We start from the raw sequence: 14,812 nt of genomic DNA on the forward strand, positions 1-14,812 counted from the left end.
TATGTATGGTATTTTTGATTTCTCCTGTTGGTTGGAGCTGTTATATATTCTTAGTTCCAAGCAATAAACTACAGTTGCAAGTCAGCGCTCGTCCGTGTCGTTTCTTCCTGCTTGTCCCTGTGAAAACTGCGCTGTTCTGTTTCAAATATGGCTTACCAACTCGACCAAACGTCCGTTTTCTTATGTACAAATGTCGAGGACAGTCAGTATCGTAAAGGAAGGGAAAAAAAGCCATCGCTGCCTCCAATAATGCGCCATTCAAAGGTCAGTGAACTCGGTCTGCCTTTCGTCTTCGTATGCGTTCTCTGTGTTCCCGTATGTTCTAGCGTTGCATTTTCAAGTTTGCGGGAGCGTATGATGGCGGATGATAGCATACGACGTAAGCTGCTGCTTTCACACGACGGAACCGCGGATTTGGCCCGCGAACGAATGGAACGTGGCTCGACGACACCCAATAAAGCCGCAGACGAGCTGCTAGCAGCACGATTCATTGCATATCTACGATCAGTTTGCAGACTGAATCATCGATCCGTCCCTCCGTGTACATTTGCAGCTTAAATTGTGGAAGGAGCAGTATACCATTTATATATTCCTTCCGATACATTGCTCTTTGTGATTCTTGATTCTTTAGCGCGATTTTTTTTTCGCTCTTTGATGCAAGCTCATCCCTTGGCTTGTTAAGTTGGGCTTGTTTTGATGGCTGGTGAAAAGGCCCGAGAGTGCGCTACGGCCTGTCACTTTCAAAGGTTCAAAGTTTATTGCTTCAATGTGGTTACATGTTACCTATACCTACACCTATACTCGTAGCAATCGCTACAAAGGAAACTTTTGTAGCGATTGCCACGAGTATTGGTGGATGTCTCATTTTCTCTTAATTACTTCTCTCCACCTTGCGGGTTTCCGCAGAACTATTACGTCAAATCCTTGCCTATGCTTAGAGTTGTTGACAGATTCGACTTCGCCCTGCTATCTGCTAGCCGCCTGGTTAACTCAGATGGTAGAGCGGCTGCTCCGGAAAGGCGGTGGTTCTGGGTTCGAGTCCCGGACCGGGACGAATTTTTCTTCAACTGTGAGGCTTTTCTTTCGAAGAACCCGCACGGGTTTCCTTTGTAGCAATTGCTACGATTAGGTGGATGTCTCATGTTCTCTTAATTGGTTACATGTTTGATAGATATGAAATACAGAAAGAGCTCCGATCGTCAAAGACTGCATTGGGACCTGCATCGTGAAAGACCCCATGGCCAGTAATCCGGCTCGACCGAATAATCCGGAGCGCCCCGCTACTTTGTGTGCCTCATAAACATACCATGTTTCTCACACGTAAAACACGCGAAGTTTCCTTTCCTTCTCATTAAGGACGCACACGCGTATGCATCATATTCTATTTAGCCAGGCTGTCGCCAGCAGAGCACCAATATCTGCCATCTACACCCAAGCTCGGTCGAATACTTGCATGGAGGCTCCCATGTAATATATGTCCATGTGGCTAAAGTGATAGGAAATAAATAAAAAAAAATATTCCATTGCCTGCAGAATTGAGACCTTGAAGTCCAGTATATTTCCGCTCGTAGCTTCTCGTAGCCAACGATTACCTCGCATGCGGCGCACTGCAGCGTCCCGAGTGCTTCACTCCTTAGCGCGTGCTGCGCCACGAGCGCGCCGCCGATGCACGCCACTCACGCGTTCCAGCTCATTGTGTTGTTTTGCCAAGTCACGACTGTCGACAGCAGCACGCGCGTTGCGACATCTTTTTCTTTCTTTGCCTGCCCGCAGCCGCGTTCTCGCAGCCGCGTCAACGATGCGTCCGGAGCCTGCCGAACGTGGGCACGCTGTGGCCACGGACGTGAAGCGCGCGGGCCCCTCCTCTTCCCGAGCTGGGTGCGACGCCGGCGGCCCCCCGACTACGGGGACACTGTGCGCTGACTCCGCGGCCGGCCTGGAGTGCACGCAGGTGCCTTTCTAGGTGGCTTTGGCACGTGCTCAGATGGACCACGTGTCAACACCGATACCGCCACAGTCGTGAATCGTGAATTGTGTGCGTCACACTCACCGCACACGTATTTTTATGCTTTCGCTTAAAAGAGAAATACGCTGCTGCCTACGCCGAGCCGCATAAAGTTTTGCACATTTTCTGTCAGTTCCGTCGATAGCTCAGTTGGTAGAGCTGTGGTGTCGGAGTGCTACGGGAGGAACATTTTCTGTTGTGATTGTCAGAAAAAAAAAAAGACAATACCTGGCGGTCCTGTACCGACTATTACAAAGGACGTTTGCCGCGAATAGATGATGCACTCGACCCGCTCCATGGCGCCAGGTACTTTTCTTCCATAGATCTTCGGTCCGGCTATTGGTAAATTATCGTTGACGAGCAGGATCGCGAAAAGACCACCTTCACTACACCCGATGGGCTCTACAAGTTTGAACATATGCACTTTTGGATGTGTAATTGTCCAGAAATATTTGAAAGAGTGATGGACTCCCTCCTTTGCGGGTTCAAGTGGTCTACTTGCTTATGTTAGCGTGACCGTGACGACGTCGTCGCCTACATTCCCCAGTCACCTACAACGACTTACGGCTATTTTGCAGCTATTTCACAACTCCCGGCTTCAACTACATTCCTCCAAATGTCACCACTGCCGCCGAGAGGTCACCGCATTTGGCCATCTTGTTGATGCGGCCAGTATGCGTCCTGAATGCCCCGTTCTTCGCAAGACGCCCGCTCGTTTATTATCCTCTCCTCTTACTTTCGTCGCTTTGCGAGAGACATTGCAGAGATAGCACGGCCTCTCAAACGCCTTCTCATAAAAAAAAAAGAAAGAAAACGTTCCTGTTGCCGGGGGTCCTGGCCAAGCGTCTGCTTTTTCGCAGCTCATCGCATTCCGCCACCTGTGCTGGCTCACTTTGACGATTCTGCTCCCACAGAACTCTGTACAGACGTAAGTGGCCATGGCAACGACGGTCTTCTGGCTCAATGTCAACGTGGTCATGACTGTGTTATTGCCTATGCCAGGCGGCTTCTTTCCATCGCTGAGCGGAATTATTCCATTACAGAGAGAGAGAGAGAGAGAGAGAGAGAGAGAGAGAGAGAGTGCCTCACTGACCATCACGCTCTCTGCTGGCTGTCTTCACTCAAAGATCACACGGGTCGCCTTGGACGCTGTGCATTACGGCCTCAAGCATACTCATATAGTCATCGACAAGCCTGGCTCTTTGCATCGGGATACCGTCTGCCTTACCCGGTACCCCATCGACCAACCGGAACCTGCATCTAGCGACTACAGTCCTTGTGCACTTGCCATCTCTGAACTCTTCAACATTGTTGCTGAACAACGCCGTGACCGGTCCTACGCAAGATCACCGACCGCATAAACTGTCAGGCTCCTGACGCCTCGCCTCTTTCTGGTACACGATGACACTTCAAGTCGTCGCAGTTGGCTTTCTGATGGTCCTGACCAGTGATTGCAGCGCGCCTCCGCTCGACTGTTGTGAGCCAGCTTCACGATGCGCCAACAGCGGGGCACCTCGGCATTTCATGCATATACGATCGCGCACGCCGTCGGTTCTACTGGCCAGGCATGTCCCGCTCGGTGCGTCGTTACGTGGCTGCTTGTCACCTTTGTCAGCACCGGAAGAAGCCACTACTCTCGCCTGCTGTCCATATTCAGCCTCTCGACGTTCCATATGAGCCGTTTCATGGCTTCTACTTACTTATGTCGTTTGCTCTGTGACACGAAACAGATGGGTCGCCGTCGCTACATGTAGACTATGCGACGCGATTCGCCAGCTGCGCGACCGACGTTGCGGACTTGTTGCTCCATAACGCCGTTTGCCAGCATGGGGAACCTCGGAAACTCCTAATCGACCGAGGCAGGCAGTTTCTTTCGAAGGTGACCGAGGAAATTCCACGGTTTTGCTCGACACAACACAAACTGACCACGGCCTACCATCCATAGACGAACGACTTGACGGTACGACTGAACCGAACGATTACAGACATGCTGGCAATGTACGTATCCGCCCGCTACCATGTAGTATTGGGGCACTGCATTGCCCTTTCTGACATTCGCGAATCACACGCCAAGACTTGAGACCGCTGGTTGTCCGCTTTTATTTCTTTTATTCCTTTTATTTGGTCTAAATCCTGCGTTGTGTATGGACACGTTGGTACCTTGTTCTGCCCCCCCCCCCCCCCGCCGCCCCTCGCGTGCTCGAGAAGCTTTGAACGACAGAAAGCTGAGCTAGTTGGTGAGGATTCATTATGCAAAAAAGAGGTGATGCGTGCAGACAGGACACAAGAGTAGAGAAGTGGACAACACGAACGCCGTGTTGAAGCTATTGCCCGTGCCGACCATGCATATCAAGTTACCGCGCTCGACTGAGCGAGTCGCAGATCCACCAGCAATCTCGGCACAATAGTCATCGCAGGGCTGCCACTCTGCCCCTGGATCCTTTGTCCTCCTCTGGTCCCCAGCGCCCCATGTTGCGCTTCCTGAAAAGTTGCTGTTTCCGTACACCGGCCCATATCGTGTGTACCGCCATCTGACCGACGTAACGTACGAAATTGCTCCATTGTCTTTGTCCCCATCGGCTCAACCCCGTAGCGACATATTGCACGTCGTCCGCCTGAGGACCTATCGTGTCCCACACACTGATTAACACTGTGTGCAGTGAACCTTTTCCGTGCCGTTGTATTTCGGCTGCACCGAGTCGGTGCTTTCGCCGCCAAGGAGGTAATGTTCGGAGCCACCTATTCTGCGGACGACGTTGTTGCGTAGCAGACGAGGAAGCGGACGAGCTGTGCCCCGGCCCGCCATCTTCGTTGTTGTGGTGCCACTCGCTGTCACTGCGTAAACATCGCATATAATCCCCTTTTGTCATCTCGCCGTAACGATATGCTTCAGAATCTGATTTTTTCCGGTTTCGACGAGCCAAGCTAGAGCGCGCAATTTTCAATCGATTCATGTATTTTCACTGCGATCTGCTGTTCCTAAACTCCTGCTTGATACTTGCTTCCCATGGCGCCCCGACTTCACTAACGGCGTAAATTTCCACGCGGACAAATAAAAACAAGTGACGCTGAGTGCGAGTGGACGTGAGTACGAATGCGTGCCCGGAAAAAAGACGTTCATCGGTGAGTGTAAACGCTCACTGGTTTTGTCGAGGTATGGCTGTGATGCGCAAAGCTGTAGTCTTTGCTATGACTGTAAATTGAACCGTGCTTTAAGCACTGCGGCGCGGATTAGCTAACGTGCGTAAATGTGGCGTGGCCGGTAGAATATCAGCAAGCGGTAATGCAGAACTAAAGGATATTGTATACGGAAAAGTTCAATACTGAGACATCGTGACCGCATTACACATAACGGGTTGGCCATTACACACGTCCAACTGCACAAACCCTTGATATATCGGATTGCGAGAACACATGCTTTTTTCAGAGCACTATAACTTCCGAAATTCATGTGAATCAACGGACCGCGTGACATAGCAAACTACAATCGTTCGGCGTAAATGTTGTGATGCATGAAATGGGTCCGTAGACAATAGTGAAGCAAGTTTAGCACTTGCATCGCAAAATTAGGAACAATCGGCGGGAGTCCATTTGTGGCGCCGAATGTTGCGAATCCAAAGGAACCTCGTCTTTCTTTTTTTGTTTGTTTCGGGAGCAGGAAGTGTGCATTTCGGTTCAAGCATCCGACTGCGCCACAGCCACCCATGGCGCACAAGGGAACCGTGCGCAAGGGCGGACGTTATTCGCAGCAGGTACAAGCCCCACGCGTGTTGGTTAGAGGTTGTGTACAAAATGGCGTCGCCGCGGATTCACCGTGTCTCCGGCGCTGGCAGCACCAGGGGGTTACGTCACAAAAAGCGGGCGGCTCGCGAAGCCAATGGCTTTGGGGAAGCAGGGCAAGACGAAATAACCGCCGAACTTGTAGCTCCATGGGAGCGTCCACTCTTCAACTACATAGTATTCTGTAGTGGTTCACGATGTTGCGCGGAAGCAGACGATTTTATTTTGGCAGGGTTGCGCGATAGACATTGCCAACTGGCATTCGTTAGGTGCATGGCATTGCTTTCTGTAACGGACGGACTTGCTTTCTGCATCAGCGCATCGGCTATGCTGCAAGATAAATTGGGTCACCTGCATGGGGTTCTACGACACGCGCCTCAGTTTAAGTACTCGAGCGTTTTTTGCATTTCGCTTCCATCAAAACCAGGGCATCGAACCTGCGACGTTGCATAACCACTGAGTCGCCACTGCGTCGCTACATAGCCACTGAGTCGCCACGGAAGGTTGTTTGAACACGATGGGAATCGTTAGCTATGTACGACATGTCGGGATCCGCTCGCTCCGCAATGATAAATTGTTTACTAGCTATACGATATGACGATATGAGACTGAATGATATCACTACAGCAAAAAATCGCTTTCTCCAGCATATTTGGTGCGCTTTTGAGGTGATAATAAATGAAATGAAACTGAAATAGGTACATTCTCGGGCAACTCTGGAAGCATTGCGATTGCAGAGTTGCATTGCCAAGGGTCGAGCGACGGAAAATACTGGCATGGACGCAGGAACGCCCGGATATATGCCAACAATGATGTAGGACATACTGCTGCGGTACTTGGTTTTGCCGAGACAAGAGTACAAGCAACAACCAACCCATAAATTTTCTCTATTCATTCTTAGATGTTACTTAAAGGCCGAGAGCTGAGACAGGCGGCGGGTCGTGCTGCACAAATATTGCGCAGGTCTCCGCGAAAGTAACCCGCGCTTCACACGCCTGTGCAGTGGGAAAACGCGCTGGCAAGCATAGATAAGCAACAGTGGTAGCGCGATCTCCATTTTGCTACAAAAGCAGCAGAGAGCAGCACGTTGAGTGGCACTGGTCAGAGACGCGCAAGGGCGCTGGTGAGATGCAATGCAAGGCCCGCGCTGCCGTTTCATGCAGCAACGATGTGCTGGCTGACCCTTTGCTGTTTCCCAGTCTGCTCTTATTTCGTACGAGGACAAATGCACGAGGCTGCGGCTCAATCAGGCTGAAGTCTATAATGTGACTTTCATTGTTTAATCACTTTTTTTCGTTTGCGGCATAATTTACTTTCTTACAGAATAGCAAAGAACGACGTACAATCTTTTGTTCAGCTACAAATTTACTTCAAAGTTGAAAAGCTCGCATATAACATTTGCTGCCTCTTACATTAAGCTCTAAAAGAGAAGTTTGCCTCTGAGGACGTCACGGCGACCGGGTACAGGAAATCACTAATTGCTCACTTACGTTTTGCCACGTGCTTCCGGCTACGTGTACGTCAGCAGTGTCAAATCAAATTGTTTGTATTTCCCAGAAAGGAAAGTGTCTAGAGGGGATCGTTGGCTAAAAGGTGTTACGGACAGCTCGACTGGGACACTGAACTCTTGACAAGGCATTAAGGTTGACACCAGTACATGACCAAAGCGCACAATACATAATATGGTAAAACCAAAACACAAAAACATTGTAACATTACATCATACAAATATATACCAGAGAAAGGAATGATAAACGTACCTATGAGAGCACATCAAAGTTGTGTTTATCAAATAAGAACTGAAATAACCACAATAAAAATACAATAAAGCGAAGAGACATTCAAGCATGACAGGAAAGAAGGAAATAACACAAGATAAGTGCATTCTCGCAACGTTAATTGCCCTCGCTATATTTTGTGTTATAAAATGTACAATAAAGCAAGAAGAAAGAAATTATAGGGAAGGAAGAAAAGAGCAAAGTACCACAATGAGCACATTTCCGATTTCCACATCACAATAAAATTTTACTCATATTTAAAAAAAAGCTAACCGTACTTTTCTTTAACGTGAAGTTCTCTACATGACTGTATTGATTGAGCATTGTTGGCAAATCATAAATCAACGATTGGAAAGCGTGATTATTGCAAAATCTTTGAACAAACCAAATATCGGTATTTCTTGCGCGTGAGGTAATATCTCTGGCTGCTGGGCCCGTAGTATCTCAAAAATTGTTTAAAGTCGTCATTACAGAAATAATAAGAGAGTAGAATACGATAAACGTACATATTTTCAACTTTAATAAGATTATAATCCTGAAACCAATGATTCGTTGCCTAAAAGTAAGATAGATTAGCTATGTGCCGTACAGCCTTCTCTTATAGAACTTGAAACTTCAAAAATTAATTTTTTGACGTGGCAGCCCAAACGAAACTGCAGTAACTTATGCGAGACAAAAAGAGGGCATGGCAAATTTGAACTTTAGCAGGGAAGAAGTACTCACGTACAGTTACCAGTACTCACGTACGGCGCAGAAACCTGGAGGCTTACGAAAAGGGTTCTACTTAAATTGAGGACGACGCAACGAGCTATGGAAAGAAGAATGATAGGTGCAACGTTAAGGGATAAGAAAAGAGCAGATTGGGTGAGGGAACAAACGCGAGTTAATGATATCTTAGTTGAAATCAAGAAAAAGAAATGGGGGGGGGGGGGCATGGGCAGGACACGTAATGAGGAGGGAAGATAACCGATGGTCATTAAGAGTTGCGGAATGGATCCCAAGGGAAGGGAAGCGTAGCAGAGGGCGGCAGAAAGTTAGGTGGGCGGATGAGATTAAGAAGTTTGCAGGGACAACATGGCCACAATTAGTACATGACCGGGGTAGTTGGAGAAGTATGGGAGAGGCCTTTGCCCTGCAGTGGGCATAACCAGGCTGATGATGATGAGGGAAGAAGGTTGGGCGTGTTGGTGGTATACATACAAACTGGGATACATAGCGCAAGAATGACACAGGGGCAAGCAGGAACACGGGACGAGCGCTAACTTTCAACTGTATCCCAGTTGAGCATACATATGCTCACCAGCTGCAATAAATCAATTGCTGAAAGTTAGCGCTTGTCCCGTGTTCCTGCTCGCCCCTGTGTCATTCTTGCGCTATGTATCCCAGTTTGTATGTAAATTTGAAGTTTTACCTTCTTGGGTAAGACATATCGACAAAAAGCTAATACTCCGACTACACTAGAGGCTTTTTTGCAAATATTAATGTGTTATATTCAGCTTAGGTTTGAAGAAAATGTGACGCCTCGAATTTTATGCTCATCAACGAAACAAATATTTTCGTCCGTCTAAACAAGGGACTGGACTGTGTCGATTGGAATTCCTTATTGCTAGCGCGGAAAATTATTGCTTTTGTCTTTAATAGGTTAACTTCTATAAAATTTTTGGTAGAGCAAAGAAACATTTTATGTGATAATTCACTGCATCTAATAATTAAAACGTTTGCATCAGGCCTGAGAAGCATACTCGCGTCATCAGCATAAATAACGAAACGATACACTGCCGGACTGGTCTTCAATAAGCTTTCTTCTTCTTCTGCACTGGTATCGATGCTGGCAATGTCATTTATGTAGATATTAACAGTGGGCCTAGTACACTTCCCTGGCGAGCACCACTCAGCACAGGTAAGTATAAAGATATTTGATCACCTTATTGAACACGTTGGTGCACCTTCCATAAATCTGAAGATATCGCGAATAGTGCAATCAATGGCTTTGCTAAAACCGATAAACACACCTACCGTGTAAAGATTTCTCTCAATCCTTTGGAGAATGATTTCTTTAAGTGTCAGTAATGCTGACTCTGTTGACCTGCTCTTTCTGAAACCAAATTGGCAATCGAGTATTGTACCTCCTGAGTAAAAAAGAAAAAAAGAAAAAGAAAAAAAAGACAGGAAACGCTCAAAGCAGGCAAGCAGGCAAGCAGGAGACATTTGTAGGTGCATGCAGCTCAATAGCCGTTCGTCCTCAGGCAGATGGGGCAATCGATCACTTTCGGGAATGTGGCTCAAAGTGCGCGACGACTGCTTAATTCTAAGTAAGCAGAGATGACGAACTTATGGGGTAAGGGTAGTTTGAGTTTGATTTTTGTCGAGCGTACAATGATAAAGTGGGCAGGCGTCGTTCATTACGCTGTCGACTGTACGCCTGTTGCAACTGCGAATCATCGCGATTTCACGTGAAAGCCGAAACAACTGAGATAGTAAAAGGATAACAAAGCCCGCTAGAAAAAAAAACGAGTCGCAGTTTTGACCGAAAGGCGAAGCATCGACCGCGATAGCAAATTAGTAGACAGCTATACGAAGTAAGGACAGTAGCTTTATCGGCCATACGAACGTGTAAACATTCGCTTACTAACTTAAGCAGCATGGTGTCACGGGAGCATATATAAGCAGAACACATCTCACTCGATAGCATTCAGCGCACTGTGTCCCCATCGCAGATCGCTTTCGAGACGGGGCCCACAAGGCCGCGCCGTAACGCAGCCGCCGACCTCTGGCGCGCCACTTTCCCGCTTTCCTCCATTGCGCGCGCGATATTGATGCATAGAGAATGATGGGTCCGCCGCCATCGGCTCACCCTCGCACGCTTTCACTCGCTCATACAGCAGTTGGCCATGGCCAGATGACCATGGCGCGCGGCGACGATGTCATCGCTCGTGGTTTTTATGAAGAGCATGACCACGACGGCAGAAATGCGCGTGGAGTGTCTATATAATTGAAATCGCGATAATGCTCGCAATGCTGGCGGCAATATATATATATATATATATATATATATATACAGTGAAGTAGACGCGCGTATGAAGCGGTTTATTGACGTTTCGGCCGGGGTCCGGCCTTCATCAGAATGGCCGAAACGTCAATAAACCGCTGCATATGCGCGTCTACTTCACTGTGAATATTTACCCGGACCGAGAACTGCTTTTCTTCTGGTATATATATATATATATATATATATATATATATATATATATATAATGAACGAGAAGAAAGGGCACTGAGGGTGCCTATTTTTATTAATCATATCATAAGAAGCCAACAAACGAGGACAGCATAGGGGAAATTACGTGTCCTTATTAGCCGAATTAAGGAAATCAATTAATGGAAATGAAAGTACACGAAAAAAAAAAAAGCCACTGGGCACAGGTTGGGCACGAGCCCACGTTTTCGCATTACGCGTGCGATGCTCTTACCGATTGAGCTATCGGGGCACCGTTTTCCGATCTACTTTCTGCGGTATTTATGTTTAGCTGCTAGAACTAAACCTGGGAGCGTTAGTTAGCGCTACCACTCACGGCCTTGATGACAGATGTTGCACATCGTTTCTGCCGCAGGCGACACAACCACGTGATCTATTTGGGTGACGGCAGTTGGTCAATAAACCCACACGTGCTACCTGAAGGCATCAATGTTGTCGGATTCAGGACCGTCGTAATACAATGAACGCGAAGAAAAGGAGCTGACGGGCCTGATATTTATTAATCATATCGTAAGACGCCAATAAACAAAGACACCAAGACCAAGGACAACAAAGGGGAAATTACTTGTACTTACTGATATATTCTGAGCAGTTCCTGTAAGCATAGATGCCGCGAGTAATCATGGTTGGGAGCATGTTATCGATGGCTGATCGATGACATAAAGTTCTCAAGAACGAAAATGTGTCAATCTGGCCAGTGATTTCGTAACAATCCCCCTTTTATAAACCTTGCGGTCACAAACTCACACGGCACTGCGCCGATCTTATCGCACTCATTGAAGCGCGACAGGTGTTGTCAAACGTCCTCGTGGATGAACAATGCGGCGTGGGCCGCCCGATATAAGAAGTTTCTTGCCATCGTCTGTCCCAGAAAAAAGTTGTGCAGGTTTATAACCAACACGGACGAAAAAATCAAGCCCATTTCTTAAAGAAAGATGGTTGAACGCGAAGCTTTTCCCCAACGCAAGGTGAATCAAAGTCCAAAGCTAACGACCACGCGACGAAACCAAGATATGCTGAGCGACCTGGTGCTCTGCATATGTGATTTGATTGCTTGTTTAGGATTGTATTTTTTGAACGGTGATGTTGAATGAACACACATTTCGTTAAGTTGAATAGCCTTTATTTTAGATCATGTAGCCGTTCATTACACGCACAAATCCACACTTTCGCGGACGACTTATATATATCCCACTCAATTTGTCGCTCACGGACAAATTGGTGAGACGTAGAAAGTTTCGCTGTAAGACGTCGAGACAACTGCCGCCGGAAAGCTTGGTGAGGACGGAAGGCGTGGAATCAGGAAATAACAGGGCTGCAGAACGGATGAGCCCGAGTTTGTTTCGATAGTGTCAAGTTAGCGCGGAAAGGGTGAGTCGAGTTTTGTTAACCGGTTACCTGTGACGTCGCACCAATGAGGACTACTGGCAACCGTCCGAAGCTGCCGCAGCGGCCAGCGAGAACCGACCATCGGGAGCGGCAGTCTAAATCTTTGCGGTGAAGACTGCACGCATGGCGTAACTTTAGACTTTCCGCCCCGCCAGAGATGGTTCTCTGACTCGTGGAAGGATGATATCTCACGCCGTCGGTGTTACAACTGCCCATACGCCGGGAGCTAATTTCGGCACCGGGAGGTTGCTATAGGCAACCGTAAACGCGCTTCATCGCGCGTTGATCGGTTAGCTCTCCCGGCCGCCTTTGATCGCGAAGCCTTCAACTACGGGTATGTGCAGGCTGCACAGCATCATGTGACAATTTGAATCGCGGTAATGATTTTGCAAACATTTGTTCCGTTTTCGTGCTTTCGTCCCTTACTGTTCAAACGTGTGGTTCCGAGCGATTCCCCTTACGGCTCTTTCCACTGTGCGAACAGGAGCACGCACGAAAAGCACTCTCGCACCGGCTCGCTACGGTGCTTTTCCAAGTTCTCCTTTTCTCCCACTGGAAAGCACTAAACCCAGCGAACGGCCCGCAGAATAGCATGGTGCGGTAATGATGAAATGAGCAACCGTGGATCGACTCCCCCCATAGCACAGGCTGCAGGCAACGACACGCGCGTACTCACCGCGAGCCGGCGTCCGCTGCTCGGTTCGTCTGCTGCGCCATGGCTGAATGGAGCCGCGGAGCCTAGGCGGTGGGCGCCGCACTGTCGTTCCACCCGTGACGTCGGCACTAACGGCGACGTGCGTGACGTCGGCGTCTGGATCGATGTGGGATCGATCGACGGCGCGCGCACGGGCCGCATAGTGTAGAGGAGGGCAGACGAGGAGAGCAGCGAACACGAGCATAGAGTAATAAACGACAAGAGCGGATGCTCGAGGCGTTTCGCGGCCGACATATGGAGCTTTGCCGATTCCGCTAGGTGGCAGAGCACATCAAGAAAAATGCGGCTGTGGCTTCGGCTGCGGCAGCAACTTGACAGGCGGTACGACCACTGGTCAACGAGCGCATCATAATTGGATTTCTCCTTTCTTTCTGCGCATGCGCGAGGACCAGTGGTTGCGAGCTAGAAACGGGTGTTCTGTGCTAGAAATGCGTGGATTTTTGCTGCTTAAAATTGTTCTTCGTCAAGGTACTACGGGGGAGAAAGTTAGCTCCGTTTGTCTGTACCCGAGCTGGCAGCACAGAATCAACAGAATGCGTGGCCGGCAAGGCGCAGAAGCCGTGTCCAAAGTGTGTTTGTCGCTATTTTGTTGCGACGGTAGCGTAATAAGTTTTTATAGTCGCAGGGGGATACCTTTGGAAGTGAGGTGTCTTCTCGGATGACTTTAGTGGCAAAGCATTACATCGTGCCGATGCATTGTTCATTAGTGTCGTTGAGCAAGGTCAGCATACGGCACACTTCAGGAGATTCGCGGAACGGAAACAGTTTATGAATTCGATTGCGGTGCCGATGCAAGTTTGTTGCTTCTTTCTTTTTGCGGCGGTAGCATATTGAATTTTCATAGTCGCAGGGAGATACGTTTGACTTTAATGGCAAAGCATTACGTCGTGCCGATGCATTGTTCATTAGTGTCGTTGAGCACACCACACACTTCAGGGAAATCGCGGAAACGGAAACAGTCTATGAGTTCAACTGCCGTGCCGATGCATTAGTTCTTAATATAACTGAGCATACAACACACTATAGGAGATTCGTGAGAATGGAACATTTTGTACTTTGTATTGGAAAGTACGAAAACTTGCGTCGCCATGCAGTCTGAGCCGTAGATCGTTGTGAGAGCTGTACAGCCACACTGGCAAAACACTACGCCCTGCGGTTGAATACAGAACAAATGTATGCTAAAGAAAAATGGTCGTCATGCAATTTCATAGCAGTAGACCCTTGTTAAAGTTGCGTAGTAACACTGATATTGGCTACGTGGCGCAGATTCGTAGCGATTCTGAGGTGCTTGTGCGCAAGGGTAATTAATGAAGGAGCGCGTATTACTAATCCCGGCTGTTACGATGTCTAGCTCATATACGGGGCGCTCTATGTGTACGAAACAAGGGCTCAGATCGCTACAACCGCGTGCGAAATAGCTCTGAAGGCCTGCCTGTACACTTGTTCGGCGTCTCTGTGCTTGTACTGCGACAGGAGACCTGACGGCAGGTGCGCACGTATATCACACTATATCCTCTGACAGTGGTCGCTTTCCACTCTTGGTATACTTCGCCGCAATACACTGCGCATGTTTGATTGCGCGACACTGTTGTCTTACGGCGAAGCTGACTTTAGGCAAACGGCATTCTGCAACGTTCGAGCCATCTTGTCCGTCACTGCGCATAGAAAACGCATACATGTTCACGCTATTTGAGCTGCATCATTTTGTCGATGTTTACCCCTCTTTAGTAAATGAAGAGGATAACGTACGCCCATGTGGGCGATATAAAATTGATAAAAAGTCTTGTAACCTATGTGCAGTAAATAAAAAAAGCACTATTTATGCAGGCGTCCACGCTCCTGTAAAAAAAATGCAATTCAGTGATGACCCTCTGGAGATGGATCCGCAC

General features: G+C 48.2%; 1 protein-coding gene across 2 annotated transcripts in view; it reads right to left on the bottom strand.

The window, feature by feature from the left end:
* Positions 1 to 13,148, bottom strand: part of LOC142582196 (uridine phosphorylase 1-like) — a 60,398-nt gene extending 47,250 nt beyond the window's left edge. Inside the window, exon 1 of one of the 2 annotated variants that reach the window (XM_075691608.1) lies at positions 12,885 to 13,148. In XM_075691608.1, coding sequence (XP_075547723.1) covers positions 12,885 to 13,107 — 223 coding nt within the window. In that variant the 5' untranslated portion in view covers positions 13,108 to 13,148. The remainder of the gene's footprint in view (positions 1 to 12,884) is intronic. The other variant, XM_075691610.1, reaches the window with a different exon arrangement.
* Between the last annotated feature and the right edge of the window lie 1,664 nt (positions 13,149 to 14,812).

This window comes from Dermacentor variabilis, chromosome 5, assembly GCF_050947875.1.
Source record: "Dermacentor variabilis isolate Ectoservices chromosome 5, ASM5094787v1, whole genome shotgun sequence".
NCBI classification, from domain to species: domain Eukaryota; kingdom Metazoa; phylum Arthropoda; class Arachnida; order Ixodida; family Ixodidae; genus Dermacentor; species Dermacentor variabilis.